Source organism: Oncorhynchus masou, chromosome 5 (genome assembly GCF_036934945.1).
Source record: "Oncorhynchus masou masou isolate Uvic2021 chromosome 5, UVic_Omas_1.1, whole genome shotgun sequence".
NCBI lineage: Eukaryota > Metazoa > Chordata > Actinopteri > Salmoniformes > Salmonidae > Oncorhynchus > Oncorhynchus masou.
The window spans coordinates 55,084,985-55,102,813 of NC_088216.1; the positions used below are offsets into that span (position 1 = coordinate 55,084,985).

Below are 17,829 nucleotides of genomic sequence, written 5' to 3' on the forward strand. Positions count from 1 at the left end.
CCACGTCTGTTTTCCTTTAAGGCAGATGCACAGCTCATCGCAAGGAGCACACTTTAAATCTTGACTTGAAAAAAAACGCTACACGGCTCAAACTTGTCGGTGTCAAACGTGATGGACTTGCAAGACGTCTATGGTCTGTCTACCTGTTATCCACGCTCAAAATACCACACACACCCAATGATGACTGTGTAAGTGTGCTGTATAATTTCAGGTCTGGAGATCGGGGCGAGATAATTCTGTAAGACTGTCAGGCAAAGCATAAGGAAAAAGTGTAAGAAATATAAATGAAAAACAGGAACAGATTAAAATGCTTGTAATTTGGGGGTGATATTAAATAGTCATGGGGGGGCATAATCCCTGACAGTATCCTAGTTTATGGTATGCTAAATAGTGATAACCTACTGTCTAGACTCGAAAATATATATATTATATTGCCTTGCAAACAAATCGCGTGGCTGGTACCCACCCCCACCTCAACAGAGAGAGGAAGCACACCCTTCCCTAGTTATGTCCCTAGCTATGCACGAGCTGTTGTTATGTCAAGGTCAAAGTGACTGCATAGTCATGGTCAAGGGTAGTCAAGAAGTGAAATACAGACACAATAGACGAGGAGCTCTGCAGCTACATTCCAGCCTACTACTAGGCCAACAACTTTTGATTGGGCCTAAAGTTAATTTAACAAAATATAAAGCAACAATTATGTCAATAGAGCTATAGAAAGGTTTGTCCAATTTTAATAATTCTTAAATGCGTTTGGTCGGATCACGTTTTACAAGTTAGCTAAGGCTTATTGGTTCAAACAAGACGAATTTGCTGCGTTACACGAATAAGCAACACGACGATAGCACAGATTGTGTTACTATTTGAGCACTTGGACAACAATCCAACCAACGATATTCCTGATTGTAAGGCATGCTACCAACATCATACAGCATACGATTCAATATTGAAACGGGGTAGGTTTGCGTTTGCCTTTTTTGCCACAATGCCAATTTAGGCTACTTTTTTGACCAATATAAAAACAAGTGGTCACGTCGATGGTCTGTTCTCAAAATACAATTTCCATGAGCACATTTTTCGAGACAAAGATTCATTAGTCAACGTGATATTTGAAAAGGAAACTCGTGTAGGCCTACGTCAGCAAGACGTTTTGCTCGATTGAATTAGAACTCAAGATACTTTAGATAGCATATTTAAAGAGAAGTATAACCCAATGATTGATCCCTCAAACGTGTACTCTAATCATACGTCATTCACAAGCATTCCTACCAACATGCCAAAAGCAATATAATTTAGTATTTAGCTGAGATTTTAAAATGAATAGCCTAGCATGTAAAATGCACACCATTCAAGAGATACAAGAGTGAGTAGTTTATGCACAACTAAACACGTGCGTTATTTCCTTAATACTGTATATTTGTAATTTGTTCACCAATTGTTTCAAAAGCTATTGTGCGACTTATTTCCATTATCGAAATTATATCAAAGGGAAATGTAGGCTACAAATAGCCTTTAGACAATAGTTTAGAAGACTATAAACGTCATGAGAATCTCACTGAAGTTAATAACGTCAAGTTAACCAACATATGTTACAAAAGATTGAATAGACCACTTTTCGAAATTTGTTTGGAGAGTCAAATTTGAAGTTTCGGCATAATCAACCACAATGGACCTTTTTGTGATTATCCTCGATGATTATTAATCAAGTACGTCATTCGGTATGTGTACCTTGTTTTAAATTATCAAATAAAATAAACATTTCTCGACCAAATAATGCACAGAGAGCTTATGAAGGCTTCCGGAATAAATTAGTACATGCCACACCTTGGAGCACAAATGAGTGAATGGAATTGCTGCAGACACAAAACACGTAAATAATCTGATTTTTAAAGCCTACTCTTAAAATGACTCTTTGCTAATAATCTACACAGACAATTCTTCTTTCGACAAAATATCTAGCCTATCATTGCGTTTTGAAAATCATATTCAGAATCTGTTATGCAGTTAATTTAGGTTTCACGGAGATATTCTCAATAACCTATAGACTGACTAAACCCAGTGATTTCGTTGTCATGACAATCTTTCATTATGGAATGAAGATATAGGGAGGCTAATTTATATCAGCTCGTCCTGAAGTAGATCGACTCTCGGTCGAACGCAGAATTTAAGAGAATATGATGAGGACGAGTTAAAGTCAGGATTGGGTTTATTACTCTAAAATTTAAACCATAATTGAACATTTTCAGTTTAGGGGTTCTTAACAATTTAGTCCTGGAGTAGTCTATGCTTAATGTCATTGAAGCCGGTTACAACGGTAATGACGTGCAAAGAGTTACACCTAATGTTATCATATTGGGTTATGTGTGGTAAACATATGCTAATTTATCAAATGATTCCACGTGAAAATTCGACGTTAGTCTACTGGTTATTTATCGAATAAGACAATTTGCCCCAAATCATCATCATAATAGCCCAAATAATATGAAAAAAAAGGTTATTATTGCCACTTTGATTTCCGGTCCATCATTTAGTTAGCATCCTCAACAAATGTTCAAATGCTTTTCTGATTTGCACAACATTTAGACATACATTCTTAGCTGTCATCAATCAACTAATTGTCATTGTGCAATATCTATTCTCAACCAGGACTCAGGGTAGGCAAAAATCCGGGACACTAAAATTAGTATATGTTACGTTTAGTATGGTACTATATGTATATATTGTTTGTACGATATGTTACGAATTATAGTTTGTATGATATGTTACAAATTACAATTTGTGTTACGACCTGTAATTCATATAATTTACGAATTTACAATACATATGTGTCATGTACTAATTCCAATTTGTTGTTGCTAATGTTATGTGGCTAGGTGGCTAACGCTAATGTTAGCTTGGTGGCTAATGTTAGCTAGGCTAGGGGTTAGTGATGAAGGTTAGGGTTAAGGTTAGCTAACATGCTAAGTAGTTGCAAATAAGCTAAAAAGTAGTAAGTAGTTGCAAAGTAGCTAATTAGCTAAAACGCTAACGTTGTTTTTGATGAGGTTGGAACACGCAACCTTTGGGTGTGCTAGAGGTTCATGTTTCATTCCCGACCAACCACTCTCCCTTTCGCTTTTGTCTTAAGTAACCATACTAATTTGAGTGTCCCGGATTTTAATTTACTATTTTCTACATCCAATAAAGTGACACCGAATATGTCATACAGATACAGAAGAGTAGACATTAAGCGATTAAACTAGACAAGATCTCGATCAAATAGAAAACAGATACTATCAAAAAAAGTAATTTGACCTTGTTGGTCGTTATATTTATTTGTATATGAAACACGTTTCCATTGAGTAAATGTCGATCAAACAAAAACATCACAGTTTAAATGCTGCACAAAATAAAGGAATAAAACAGCATTTAGTGAGTGCGCAGCCCGGATGCAATAAGACCTAACTCTCTATACAAACCAAGTGAGAAAAGATTATGCATTAATATGAAACATGTTTTAATATTCTTATATTGATTACAATCATTCCAGTTGCATGACAGACATATCATTCGCTGAAAAAACATGATCTAAATATGATAACCATAAAATATAGCAATTTACAACCTCTGTCATAAGACATAACCTATAATTAAATAATAAACGCACGGCACTGTACATAGACAATAGCAGACTTGCTCATTCCCTTGGGATCAAACTAAAACCTCCATACACTATCATTGAAATATAGTTTTCAGTCTTGATGCGTCCAATACCTGAAAATGTCTGAACAAGATCACTGTATGACATCCCCAAAGACCTCGGTTTACTTTATCAGTCACAAAAGTTTTTAATTTAGGTCTCAGGCTATACTAACAATGCTGGTAGCTTTCGACGCTCCTGTAAGGATGTGATCATTCGTTCCAAACCAGGTTTAGTAAATATTCTTCTGTATTTCCCCCCAGTTTATGTCCAAATAGGGAGATGAGTCAATAGATAAATATCGAGCGTTAGTGATGAAAAAGTATTTGAGTTGCCATGCCAGTGACATTGGACTGAATCAAGTGGCATGCATATGAGAGCTTGATTTAGATTTACAGACGAATTTCTTCTCCTTCACCCGCCGGTTCTGGAACCAGATGGTGACCTGGCGTTCGGAGAGATTAGTAGTGGCAGATATTCGCCGTCTCTTGTCTTTGGTGATGAACTTGCTAGCTGCATACTCTTTCTCTAGCTCCTTCAGTTGGATCTTGGTGTAAGGAACTCGCTTTTTGCGGCCTCGTCGGTAGCTGCTGACCTCTGGTTGCAAAGGCACGACATCTGAGAAAAGAAGGGCATAACAACCGTTGGTATTCTACAACAATTGGAGGGAGGGGGGGGGGTGAAATGCTTTGTGAAAGTTCCCAGCACTGAGGCATTGCATTCAAATCATTGCATTTGTTGAAGTTCATGGTCCCCGTAGATTGGCTATGCTAATTGATTAAGATGGGCCTGAAAAGTAGGCTATGGTTGGACTTAACTTATGTTACATCCCAATCATTAGGGTTTAAAAATATATAATCTAAATGTCTAAACGTAGGCCTAATGGTAGGCGAGCCCATTAAAGGCGCTGCATGGTCATTCGGTGGTCTGCATTGGCGGTGCAGCATTTACGGTGATCCTGCCTCTGCTGAAGGCAGGGCATTCATACTTCTTGCGTTTAGCGGAGCAGTGCAGAGATGTTGTGAAGGAAGTTGTCAAGGAAGTGAGTTTGTGTTGATACAGGACCTCCCGCCCCTACCGTCAACCAATCATGTCAATGCGGATCCCTCCGCATTGTCACAAGATTTGAGAGGCGCACGGCGATACCGTACAGAGCTCAATTTGGTCTCTGCATGCCTCCAGGGCCCGCTATTGTGTTACACCATCCATACCGCGCCTCCGATCACATTTTCGGATCAAGCATGCCAGCCATCTCTACCATGATTACTACTTAGTCCAAACATAGATATTTAACCTATGCATATTCAAAACATAAATTGGCATACTGATATGGAAACACTACGAATATTAAACCTTAATAATCGGAATTGGGGCTATACAGTCACTTAGTCTATGAGAGCGCAGGAACAGGCTGGGCATTCAGTAGCGAAGCCTATCTATATTGATAGCCCCTGATCTTAAACTTGAATGCAGCTACAATTGATGTAATACAGCTAAATAACAAGACATCACATCTCATTAATTTAATCATGCGGGTGAGCTGTGTGCAAACAACCTCAGTAGGTTGGTTGGTTAACAGTCCTATCATATTTATCCTTAATACTAAGTTTTATTTCAGCGTGTTTAAGAGTGCATCCATGGCAGAGATGAGATGAGATAAACGACTATTTTAATGGACAACATGAGGAATGTGCAATGGTACAACCAAACCCAGGACGATAAAAAAATAACTGTAATCTATTTAAAAAACAGTAGATCTATTCTGTGTTATGGGCATATAGCGCCAATATCACACTATCCCAATATTGACTGTATTGGCCAACGACACGTTTGGGGAAAGTGGTCATACAAGCTCCAAAAATCATGTGTGTCAACTGAACTAGATTGTGAATGATAAACCAATCAATCCTGGAATCCATGAGCTATTCTTAACAAGATGGAACGTGATACTGGTATTCAGAAATGTAATGTGCTATTCAATAGGGGCAATTGGCCTACCACATAACTAACGGATCAATTCGTTTCAACTATAGACAATGATAATGCATACACTTCAAGATTTGATTACAATTGATTTGGAATTGAATTTGAAATATTCAATAAAGAAATTGAGAAAAAAAGGGTCTCGCCATTGCAAATAAACCTAATGCGTGAAAGGGGTGAGCTTCAATACACCAGTCCCTGTCGTGACTAGATTTACTGGCACTGAGCAAATATCTGTTATTTTATCGGAGAATGCAACGGTGCCCTGCTCCAATCCATAAACCTAGTTGTATGCTAATATGAAATCAAAGGTCTTGTTTTTGCATTTCATCTGTTGTGGTCATATCGTGAAGCAGCCGTGAAGACGAATGATGGTAGGTTGAAGGAAACTAAATATTTTGGTAAGGTTATGTCTTTCCAATCTGTTTTCTTTGCTTCTATATTTTGGCAGACTAATTTCTAGTCCCATATCCGGCTATTGAAAAACCCCATGGCCTCCTCTCCGGACTTTAACTCAAGGATGAACATAAATAAACACGCCTTCACCCTGTGCTATCATGCACTGTATAGTCAGTTATATGTTTATTTGAGATGGCTATACAAAGAAAATAGGTTTTAAATGCATAAATAAAATACATTAAAAGTACATTTTTCAATGTGACATATATAAAACATGTAACAAGTACACTGGTTATTTAGATCCTTTCTTATAAGAAACCACAATGCAAGCCGCGTGGAATCCCCCCTCCCACCACCACCACCGCACATACACAAAAAAAATGTCATACCTGGGAAGGGCGACTTCCAGAGATGTGTTGACTGTGTTTGCTCTTTAGAACAGTACACCTGTCCATCCCAGCCATTAGATAGAGCCCAGTGCTGGTAGCCATCCATGGGAATCAAAGTTTCATGTCTCGGTTCCGGGTGCGCACTGATACCGGGAACCACCGACATGTCCAAGTAACCCGGGACAGTCTGGTATGAGCTGGCAAAACCCGGGTAAAATGCGAACTCCTTTGCCCGGCTTGACAGCTCTTCGGTGGGCAGTGCCGCGCTGGGTTCTGCATATTTCTCTGCGGGGTGGTAAGAGCATTGCTTCTGCTGCAAGTTAACGTTGTGCGAGTGTGACAACCGACACCCGTAATACGGGCTTCCGAATGGGTAGCCATAACCAAGGGTGGCGCTGGAGGAAGTCTGGGGAGCGGGGCACTGTCGCCCAGTGTCGTGGGAGGGTATGTCCGAGTACACAGAACCCTGGTGGCTTATGGTGCCTGAGTGTCGTCCCAACGCCGAGTGTGATATCAGTTCCCTGCAGTGGGTAGCAGGACAATTCCCGCTTAGTCCCTCCATGGATTGGTTTTTATTCGGATTACTTTCATTCAGGCTTTTTTCATATACATACATCAAGGTGTCCGCCCAGCGTGGATGCAGAACCATCGAAGTTGTCATATCAGGGGTTGACAATGCTTTTTAAAAGTCAACTACCCCAAGACGGACACCTCATCCCCAAGCACATTTCTTTGCGCATGCGCAGCGCAATACCCAAGTGTCCAGTTCATTATTGAGACCCTGGGATCCGACAACACGTGATACGATAACGAGACCGACACGAGGGTGTGTTGGGGGTGGGGGCGAGGGGCTCATCCATTTAAACCGCCTCTGGTGCATGTTTCTTGATTGCAATTTTAAGTCCAGCGGATACTCTCATTGGCTTATCATCGGCAAGTATCCTTAAAGGGGACATCAAACATCCCTAACAGTTTTAAGGTGGAGGATGCCATGATCGTCATATTTTACAAAACGGAAATGAATTTCAACTGAACCACATAAAGTATCAATTCGCCAGGCCAGTGCTATTTAGATAGGCCTACGTCTGAAGATTCTCGATTCTTGGTAAGGTAAAGATTACACTTGTCTGAAGTACTTTGCTCTAACAATATTTGTATGTAATCAAACCGGCTAAGATACATCAATTAGTCTGTCAAACACTATCTTAGTCTGTCACATTATCAGTCTGTCACATTATCTTAGTCTGTCACATTATCTTAGTCTGTCACATTTTTTACTAGAAGATTGTTGTAGAGCGCAGAATAACACACCACCCTTCAAAATGGAATTGTAACCTTCAGGACTTTGGTTGGAATTATCTTCCTGTTGTCAATAGCCTAATATCGAAAATGTTCAGATAATTCTCCATGACAGCTTAATTTATTTAACTTGACTGACATTTTAAATGTTCAAATTCTTTGTTTGTGTATATTAATAAATACATCACAAAACCTTGCCAGGCCAGTTAACGACAACCCTCAAGGTGGTCGACAAGATGCCCAATCTTATGCTAATAGCAACATTTTCTTTCCTCCAATAGTCCTACCACTAACATAAACAGGCAAATGCAATTGACACAAACGATGGAAATAAAATATAAAATAAAACCTCTCTCCACGGCACAGAGAAACCACTTTTGCCCAGTTGAATACTCAGAAAGTGGTTTGTTGAAACATGCAACTGCTTGGTCTGTATAATTTGGGGGTAGCCTAATAAACAGAAATTGCGGTGCAGTTTTGGCAAAACGCTGAAAATAGGAAGAACATAGGCTATTATCCACCTCCGCTAATATTTGTTGGGGGTTATAGCAGTGGTTCATGCAGATTCTCCAATCTAACGGAATGTATTATTTTCTCCAATAGGCTCGTGAGCAAAAATGTCTATTTATTTTCCTCTAATGCCAGTTGTTGTAATATGAGTCAGCAATCTGAGTTAGGGACACAAGTTCTTGGTCTTGCACCGGTCTCTACATTATTTCATTGGACGTTATTGACCAAACATAATACCTTATATTTCAGGTTTAGTAATAAGTGCATACGAGGTTCAAAACGGAGTTAAAAATGTAGGATATTTCTAAATTCTAAGAATTGTGTTTTTTAGAGATGTGTATGCACTGAGGGAACGTGTTAGTCGCACTATAAACAAAAAATGTGATTATCAGGCCCATCTAAAATCCCTGCCATGATGGTCAAGAATCAGTATTATATAGCTAAATGCACCAGGTATGGGCTCTGTGTCAAAAATCAACATGAAACAAACCACAACCTATAGGCTATTGAAATTGAAGAGATAAAGATAATAAAATCGTTAAACTATATATTCGGTTTGTCGCAGTAAATAGGAACTAATCTGCCAGCGGAGCAACTCACAAATATTGACCATTCATTCAAATTGCAGACACAAGGAAGTCCAAGGTCAAGGTAGGGAACGCAGACTGACATGGTCGTAATAAGTCTAGACAGGCAAGAATGAACTTCACACCCACATTGTGGAGCTTACGTGCAACCTCACTGCAATTAGGAGAGACAACAATGACGCTTCCAAGTAGCGGTTTCAGAAAACAAAATCTGGATGGAACAGTCGGCTTGACATACAAAGCATATCAAACCAAACATGTAGCTATCAGAGAAACAACATCTCATACTGTTTTTGTGAACACATAGGCCATTTAGTCCTATTCACAATATACTCACATTTTCATTATGAGCAAGAATGATACAAAATCTATTGTTGGCCTACTAATCTTTTCACGAAGAGTGAGGAAGATACAATCGATATAGTACCCTACTTAACGAACACGCATAGGCCGAATGCAACGTGTGCTTCACGTGGCCAATGTGATAACGTTCGATATATTCCATGATGAACACATGGGAATTTTCCTTTTTAAATGACTAGCAGTAGATATAGCAGAAATGTGTTTATATTTTATAAGTAAAATGTAAATTGTAACATACACTAAATGTGAAATCTAAAGCAGCTTCGAGTTAAAATACCATTTGTATGTCATCTTTCATTTATACACGTTTTTATACAAGAAACTTTAACTTATTTTTCCTTATCCATGGATGTTAAAAGTATAAGCCAACATTTTGTAAATCAAAATTCACGACTTGAAAGGTATATAGCATATAGTAAGGTTTAGTTTATTTCCATGGTAAACATCATTGCAGCTGAGAGCGGAATTGTATTGTACAGTCCATAATAAATAAACAACTCATGTGCATTATGTCCCACAATTAAACCAACAAAACAAGTAAAAGCTTTGATTTTCTGAATTTGGGAAGTTGCCGTGCATGGGTTTGGTATCAATGAAGCTAATACGCTTTCTTGCATATTACTTCCCAAGCATCCATTTCAAATGGTTTAGTAGGCTTGTCTTGTATGCTAACATGTATGCAGGCCCTAACGTTAATTATGCTATGGAGCTACCGAGTATAACAACTTTTCCTTTTTGTTATTTTTCCTTCATTCACATTTTTTTATTTCGACCTACTAAATATCATGAGAACCTTTCTGAAACCGACTGGATTGTTTCAACTTGTTTTGGATTGTTGGATCAACTAATGTGAAATATATTTCTCTCTCAAGCGTAGTATAGACTATGAAAATAATACGTTCTGTAATCATTACAGCTACACTCTGTAAGGTATGCATAGCATCAAACATGGGCAAACACCAACAATAACGTAAACCTTGGGGCAATTTTCCAAGGTGCATCCATAAATAGCACTTCCTAGTATGATAGCTACATTGATCATAAAAAAATCAAGTAGGCCAAATCAACATTCCACGAGAGCAACATGATAGGAGTCCTCCTACATAATTTGTATAAAACGTTTACAAATGTCAAAAGAAACATAAGAAAGACGTGACAGTTGTATCCTAATTTATAAGGCATGTTCTTCCAAAACCAAGGGGTATATTCCATAGTTTTCAATTTGTTTGATGTTATTTGTTTTGTAGGTTAGTCTCATTGAGATCATATTTTCTGCAAAAGAGGCATACCATTATCTTAAATAACCAATGAGCATAATCTGGAAATCTTAGTTTTATATTCGGTTGTGTTTGTAATTATCTTGTCTATTTTGTGTGTGTTTGCTTGTTACGAAGTATAGGCCTATACGGCGCTTTCCGGCACGTGGAATCAAGTTAAGACGCACAGGCTCATAATCACACAATTTCATATAGATGTAAGATGGCCTACACTTGTCTAAGTTATATTAATAACATGTATAGTCCTGGTGAAATGAATGGAATATCCCACAACCATGTGGCATCATGAAAACAACAATCATACATGTAGCAAAGATTCTTCCCTCCGGAAGATTTTTCTTTGATCCTCAGCTGTAGATTACACTTTACTCGACTCTGTCGTGTTCAAATGACAGCACTGTGCATGACGACCCCCTCATTAATACACATTTTTCTCCCATCTAAATTAGATTATGAATTTAAAGTGAAGTTCGGGTAACTGAAGAACAAACCCATTAAGACGCTTTTAGTATTCATTGTCTTTTTCTGGCAATACGTTTAAACCAGGAGCATGGGTGGTAATGTACGCGATTCAGTTCCAGTGAAGTTGCTCAGTGGGCAGACACTTTCTCCTCTGGAAGGCAAGAGAAGCCTTCTGTAGGCCTATCAGAAACACGTGTCAAATTGGTGAGATGAGTTGTCCATATATCCTTTACCACCTTCACCAAGCTGTCGAATCTGTAATAACAGGTGGAGATTTGAATTAATAGTAAACTTGGTCATTGTTAAATTTGATTCATGACACCAAATGATCAATGGTAAATAAGTCTCATCTAAAAATACAACTGGACTGTTGTAATATCTAGCTTAATCAATGCCGGTCCTGCAACGTTTTAATGCGAATAGTAACAACAACCTTACACGATTCGGCTCATCTGCCTACGTATAGGCTATGATGATGCACTGGTTTTGACAGTAACCTTAGTTGCTTGAACATCCACCTCTGCAGAACCTGGATAGTAAACACAGTTGCAACATTTTTTTGTGTGTGGAAGAAGTGATAGTCTTTCTTGATTCATACAAAACATGAGATGGGGATTCTGGATTGATCTTGACCAGGGATCTTGGCGAACGTGATTAAATCTGAACGGGAAATTAGGTTTTGATTTAGCCCACAGGGTTCCACTCACTTCTGAACGGGTGCCAGAGCCACATACCTCGAAACGTCGAAGTGGTGAGTATTAAGTATAGAAATATATTTTGAATATGTTTAAAACATGTCCATTGTCCAGTATGGACCGTTTTATGCATTGAGCTGAATGTAACCAAATGTATAGTCTGTTTGTATGTAGTAGTTTGTCCGACAGCACTCCATGGATTTCCCAATCGAATTAATGAAAATACCACAATATACAGTATATTCAAGAATATGAAATAACACAAATCGTTCTAAGATTATGTGCTCCCTATCGTTCAAAACCTGTCATTGATGCTACAATAGTTGCATTAACATTTCCTGTCATATTCTATATGGGCTCCAATTCCAAATCTGTAACATGTTACGCACAAGATTAATTCGTGGATTTAGAAGGCACAGATCATGTCAGCATGGGTACCTGCAGATACATCCGTCAACCTAAAAAGAGAGACAATGATAACGTCAGTATATCATTTCATCAACGACAGAAAGTGGCAGTTATTGTATGAGGAAAATACCGTGCGCTTAATGATAAAACAGGCAACACTCCACATGAGGAAAAATAACAGGCTTCCAGGCCATCAGACATGATCTCACATTAGCTATAAGAAAGGACAAATACCGAAACTCCTTCATGTCAGATAGGCCTATATAAAAGAAGTGAACACAAAGGCTGTAACAGAAAAAGTCCCACAACGTATTTGTATAAAGATTTACTATTATAATTATCCAGGCGAATAGTAAATGGTCTGGGAGCATATGAGATCATTTAAATCGTCCAAGGTGTGCCCCCAGCCTTCCATCACAAAAGGCCCGGGGTTAAGTTCCTTTATTGCCAAATTAGGCAACTGGCGGTTCCCTTCATTCAGCTTTTATCAAATAACTGTAAACTCTGAAACGGGACAATTAAGATTCCTCTTACCATTTCAATTACATTCACCATCCTGAATTGTACAAAGGTAAAACTAGATCGAACTGTGACAAGTGGGGAGACGCAACCTATCTTGAGAGGTAATGTATCTTTGTACTCGGAACTTCATGCGTAAATTAGGCTACCTTTGCATTACTTGGAGTTAAGCGCAAATCTAAAATTGCCATCTGGCCAGAAGAGCATTTTAATTAGGCCAACATTAAATACCTAAAAGTCGTCAATTCCCTCATGTCTGAAGACCATTTGTGGGCTATGGTCAAACTGGACCTATGAGGCTATTGGCACAATTCAACATAGTCCGTTATGATGGTCACCATGTATGTGCACTATACTCCATATGACATGGATTGGGCAAGTCTTTTCTAATCAACATGATCCATTATTATGGCATGTTAAAACACTTACATTTCACTGTATTGGAGGTGATTTTGTGTAGCATCTTGGTATCAACGCAAATAGCTCAATGGCAATAGACATGTCATATGCACCCTCAGAAGTCCAAGTTCAAGTTAAGAGACGTCCATTGCCTCCTTCTGTCCAGTCGCCACAATGTTTCCAGCCCTTTCTAATTAGGCCACCATGTGCACTATACACTATGTGACATGGATTGGGCCCGTCTTCTCTCATGAAAAAAAGTATCTGCTAATACTGTTTCGGTTGAGGAAAGAGTATACAACTGCGGTCTCATAACATATAGGCCAATAATGTTGTTTACATCACATGTTGATGTTTTGAGTCTACACTTGTTGGACGGACAATAGGACATCTCCTTGTTGACCTAAGTAATCAGCGTCACTTCGTTTTGGTTTCGAAATGAATACATAATACCGCACCAGTTTCGTAAAGTCTGGCCTCCAGGCTGCGATTTTCTGAATCTTTTTTTTAACCCCCGCCGAAGGCATCAACAGTGAATTCGGAAAGTATTCAGACACCTTCACTTTTTCCACATTTTGTTGGAAAATGTGGAAACGTTACAGCCTCATTCTAAAATTGATTAAATTTATGTTTTTCCTCATCAATCTACACATAATGCGCCGTAATGACTAAGAGAAAACAGGTTTTTAGAAATGTATGAAATGCATTAAAAATAAAAAGTATTCAGACACTTTGCTATGAGACTGGAAATTGAGCTCAGGTGCATCCTGTTTCCATTGATAATTTTGAGAGGTTTCTGCAACTTTATTGGACTACACCTGTGGTAAATTCAATTGATTGCACATGATTTGGAAAGGCACACACCTGTCTATATAAAGTCCCGCAGTTGACCATGCTTGTCAGAGCAAAAACCAAGCCATGAGGTCAAAGGAATTGTCCATAGACTTCCGAGACAGGATTGTGTCGAGGCACAGATCTGGGGAAGGGTACCAAAACATTTCTGCAGCATTGAAGGTCCCTAAGAACAGTGGCCACCATCATGCTTAAATGGAAGAAGTTTGGAACCACCAAAACTCTACCTAGAGCTGACCGCCCGGACTAACTGAGCAATCGGGGGAGAAGGGCCTTGGTTAGGAAGATGACTAAGAACCCGATGGTCACTCTGACAGAGCTCCAGAGTTTCTGTGGAGATGGGAGAACCTTCCAGAAGGAGAACCATCTCTGCAGCACTCCACCAATCAGGACTTTACGGTAGAGTGGCCAGAAGGAAGCCACTTCTCAGTAAAAGACACATGACAGCCCTCTTGGAGTTTGCCAAAAGGCACATAAAGGACTCTCAGACCATGAGAAACAAGATTATCTGGTCTGATGAAACCAAGATTGAACTCTTTGGCCTGAATGCCAAGCATCACGTCTGGAGGAAATTGGGCACCGCTCGTACCTACGGTGAAGCTTGGTGGTGGCAGCATCATTCTGTGGGGATGTTTTTCAGCGGCAGGCACTGGGAGACAAGTCAGGCTCGAGGGAGCAAAGTTCAGAGATCCTTCATGAAAACCTGCTCCAGAGTGCTCAGGACCTCAGACTGGGACAAACATTCACCTTCCAACAGAACAACAAACCTAAGCACACAGAAAAGACAATGCAGAAGTGGCTTCGGGACACATATCTGAATGTCCTGGAATGGCCTAGCTTGAGTGGCCCAGCCAGAGCCATGACTTGAACCTGATCGAATACTGCTTTCATGGAGCGGGACACTAATCCGGATGCTTATAAGATATCTCACTTTGCCCTCAGATGAACCATCAAACAATCAAAGCGTCAATGCAGGATTAAGATTGAATCCCACTAAACCGGCTCTGACGCTTGTCGGATGTGGCAGGGCTTGAAAACTATTACGGACTACAAAGGGAAACTCAGCCATGAGCTGCCCAGTGAAGCAAGACTACCAGATGAAGTATGCCTTTTATGCTCGCTTCGAGGCTAGAAACACTGAAGCATGCACAAGAGCACCAGCTGTTCTGGACGACTGCGTGATAACGCTCTTGGTACACAATGTGAGCAAGACCTTTAAAAAGGTCAACATTCAGAAAGCCACTGGGCCAGACGGATTACCAGGACATATACTCAAAGCATGCGTAGACCAACTGCAAAGTTTCTTCACTGACATTTTCAACCTCTCCTTGACCGAGTCTGTAATACCTACATGTTTCAAGCAGACCACCATAGTCCCTGTGCCCAAGGAAGCGAAGGTAACCTGCATAATGATTACAGCCCAGTAGCACTCACGTCGGTAGCCATGAAGTGCTTTGAAAGGCTGGTCATGGCTCACAACAGCATCCTCCCGGATACCCTAGACCCACTCCAATTTGCATACCACCCCAACAGATCCACAGATGATGCAATCTTAATGCACTCCACACTGCCCTTTCCCACCTGGACAAAATGAACACCTATGTGAGAATGCTTTTCATTGACTACAGCTCCGCGTTCAACACCATAGTACCCACAAAGCTCATCACTAAGCTAAGGACCCTGGGACTAAACACCTCCCTCTGCAATTGGATCCTGGACTTCCTGATGGGCCACCCCCAGGTGGTAAGGGTAGACAACAACACGTCTGCTATGCTGATCCTCATCATTGGGGCCCCTCAGGGGTGTATGCTTAGTCCCCTCCTGTACTCTCTGTTCACCCACAACTGCATGGCCAAACGTGACTCCAACACCATCATTAAGTTTGCTGACGACAACAGTGGTAGTAGGCCTGATCACCGAAAATGATGAGACAGCCTATAGGGAGGAGGACAGAGACCTGGCAGTGTGGTGCCAGGACAAAAACCTCTCTCTCTCAATGTGATCAAGACAAAATGAGCTGATCGTGGACTACAGGAAAAGATGGGCCAAACAGGCCCCCAAAAACATAGACAGGGCTGTAGTAGAGGGGTTCGAGAGCTTCAAGTTCCTTGGTGTCCACATCACCAACAAACTATCATTGTCCAAACACACCAAGACAAAACCTATTCCCCCTCAGGAGACTGAAACGATTTGGCATGGGTCCTCAGATCCTCAATAAGATATACAGCTGTACCATCGAGAGCATCCAGACAAGTTGCTATGGTAACTGCTCGGCATCAACAAAGGGTAGTAAATACGGCCCAGTACATCACTGGGGCCAAGCTTCCTGCCATCCAAGACCTATATACTAAGTGGTGTCAGAGGAAAGACCCAAAAATTGTCAGACTCCAGTTAACCAAGTCATAGACTGTTTACTCTGCTACCGCACAGCAAGCGGTACCGGGAGACTAATGGGGCGGCGCACAACTGGCCCAGCGTCATGCGGATTAGGGGAAGGTTTGGCAGCAGAGATGTTCTTGTCCCATCGTGCACTAGCGATTCCAGTGGTGGGCTGGGCGCAATGCATGCTGACACGGTTGCCAGGTGTACAGTTTTTCCTCTGACACATTGGTGCGGCTGGCTTCCGGGTTAAGAAGGCGTTGTGTCAAGAAGCAGTGTGGCTTGGTTGGGTTGTGTTTCAGAGGACGCACGGCCCTCGACCTTTGCCTCTCCCAAGTCCGTATGGGAGTTTCAGCAATGGGACAAGAATAACTACCAATTGGATACCACAAAATTGGGGAGAAAAAAACTGCACTGTTGGTTAAGGGCTTGTAAGTACGCATTTCACGGTAAGGTCTACACATGTTGTATGCAACGCATGTGGCACATAAAGTTAAACTTGATTTGATCTCTGGAGAGACCTGAAAATAGCTGTGCAGCAATGCTCCCCATCCAACCTGACAGAACTTGAGAGGATCTTTAGAGAAGAATGGGAGAAACTCCCCAAATACAGATGTGCCAAGCTTGAAGCGTCATACCCAAGAAAACTCAAGGCTGAAATCAATGTCAAAATTGCTTTAAAGTACTGAGTATAGTGTCTGATTACTTATGTAAATGTGATATCTGTATTTCTGTTTTTTATTTTTAATACATTTGCAAAGAAATTACTAACCTGTATTTGCTTTGTCATTATGGGGTATTGTGTGAAGATTGAGGGGGAAAAATATTTAATCCATTTGAGAATAAGGCTGCAATTTAACAAAATGTAGAAAAAGTGAAGGGGTCTGAATACTTTCAGAATGGTCTGCTAATACAGGACTAGTAAGGGCCCAGTGGATTACTTTTGTTAAATACAATTTAGCTTAAAATTGTTAAGTGTTTACCAGCATTTGTAACTTTGAGTCTGATAATTATCTGTATAAAACAGTTAAAATGGTTATACTTGTGAAATATAAAAATACTTGCTTGATATGTTTTCCAGTTTCTTGAAATAATTTGCAAATGCAGCATATTTCCATATGAAAACTGAAACGGTCTATTCATCCTTTTCCATTTTAGTATATGCTCATCCAGAGCAGCTTACAGTAAGGAGTGCATACATTTTCATACTTTTTCATACTGGTCCCCCATGGGAATACAATCCCACAACCCTAACATTGCAAGAGCCATGCTCTACCAACTGAGCCACATCACAAAACACTTGATTTGTCAATGTACTCAAGTACTGTATTGTGCATTGTTTTTCTTCATGGTGATGGAAAGTGTACAGGTACAAACCTAGATGACCAGCCTATAATACATTAGAATGACAATCACAGAGAAAGGGACAGGGCATCAAGTCTTAAAATTCCAACTATTGAATCCTGCAAGATACTGTTCTTAATTATACAACTATCTGGTTTGCCAAAGCAGAGATGTTGAAAATGTTTTTGTACGCTCTACAGACATCTATTGGTCAGCTAATACTAGTAAAGGCAAACGGTAATTCAGTACAATCTTTGTAAAATATATATGAACAGGTCCTAGAAC

General features: G+C 40.0%; 1 protein-coding gene across 1 annotated transcript; it reads right to left on the reverse strand.

Annotated features, from left to right (window-relative positions):
• Positions 1 to 3,867: 3,867 nt before the first annotated feature.
• LOC135527395 (homeobox protein Hox-C13a-like) lies at positions 3,868 to 7,111 on the reverse strand. The gene is made up of 2 exons (XM_064955917.1): positions 6,451 to 7,111; positions 3,868 to 4,297 (listed from the first exon to the last, which is right to left on the reverse strand). The coding sequence occupies exons 1-2, from the start codon at positions 7,109 to 7,111 to the stop codon at positions 4,038 to 4,040; spliced, it is 921 nt and encodes a 306-aa protein (XP_064811989.1). The 3' UTR covers positions 3,868 to 4,037.
• Between the last annotated feature and the right edge of the window lie 10,718 nt (positions 7,112 to 17,829).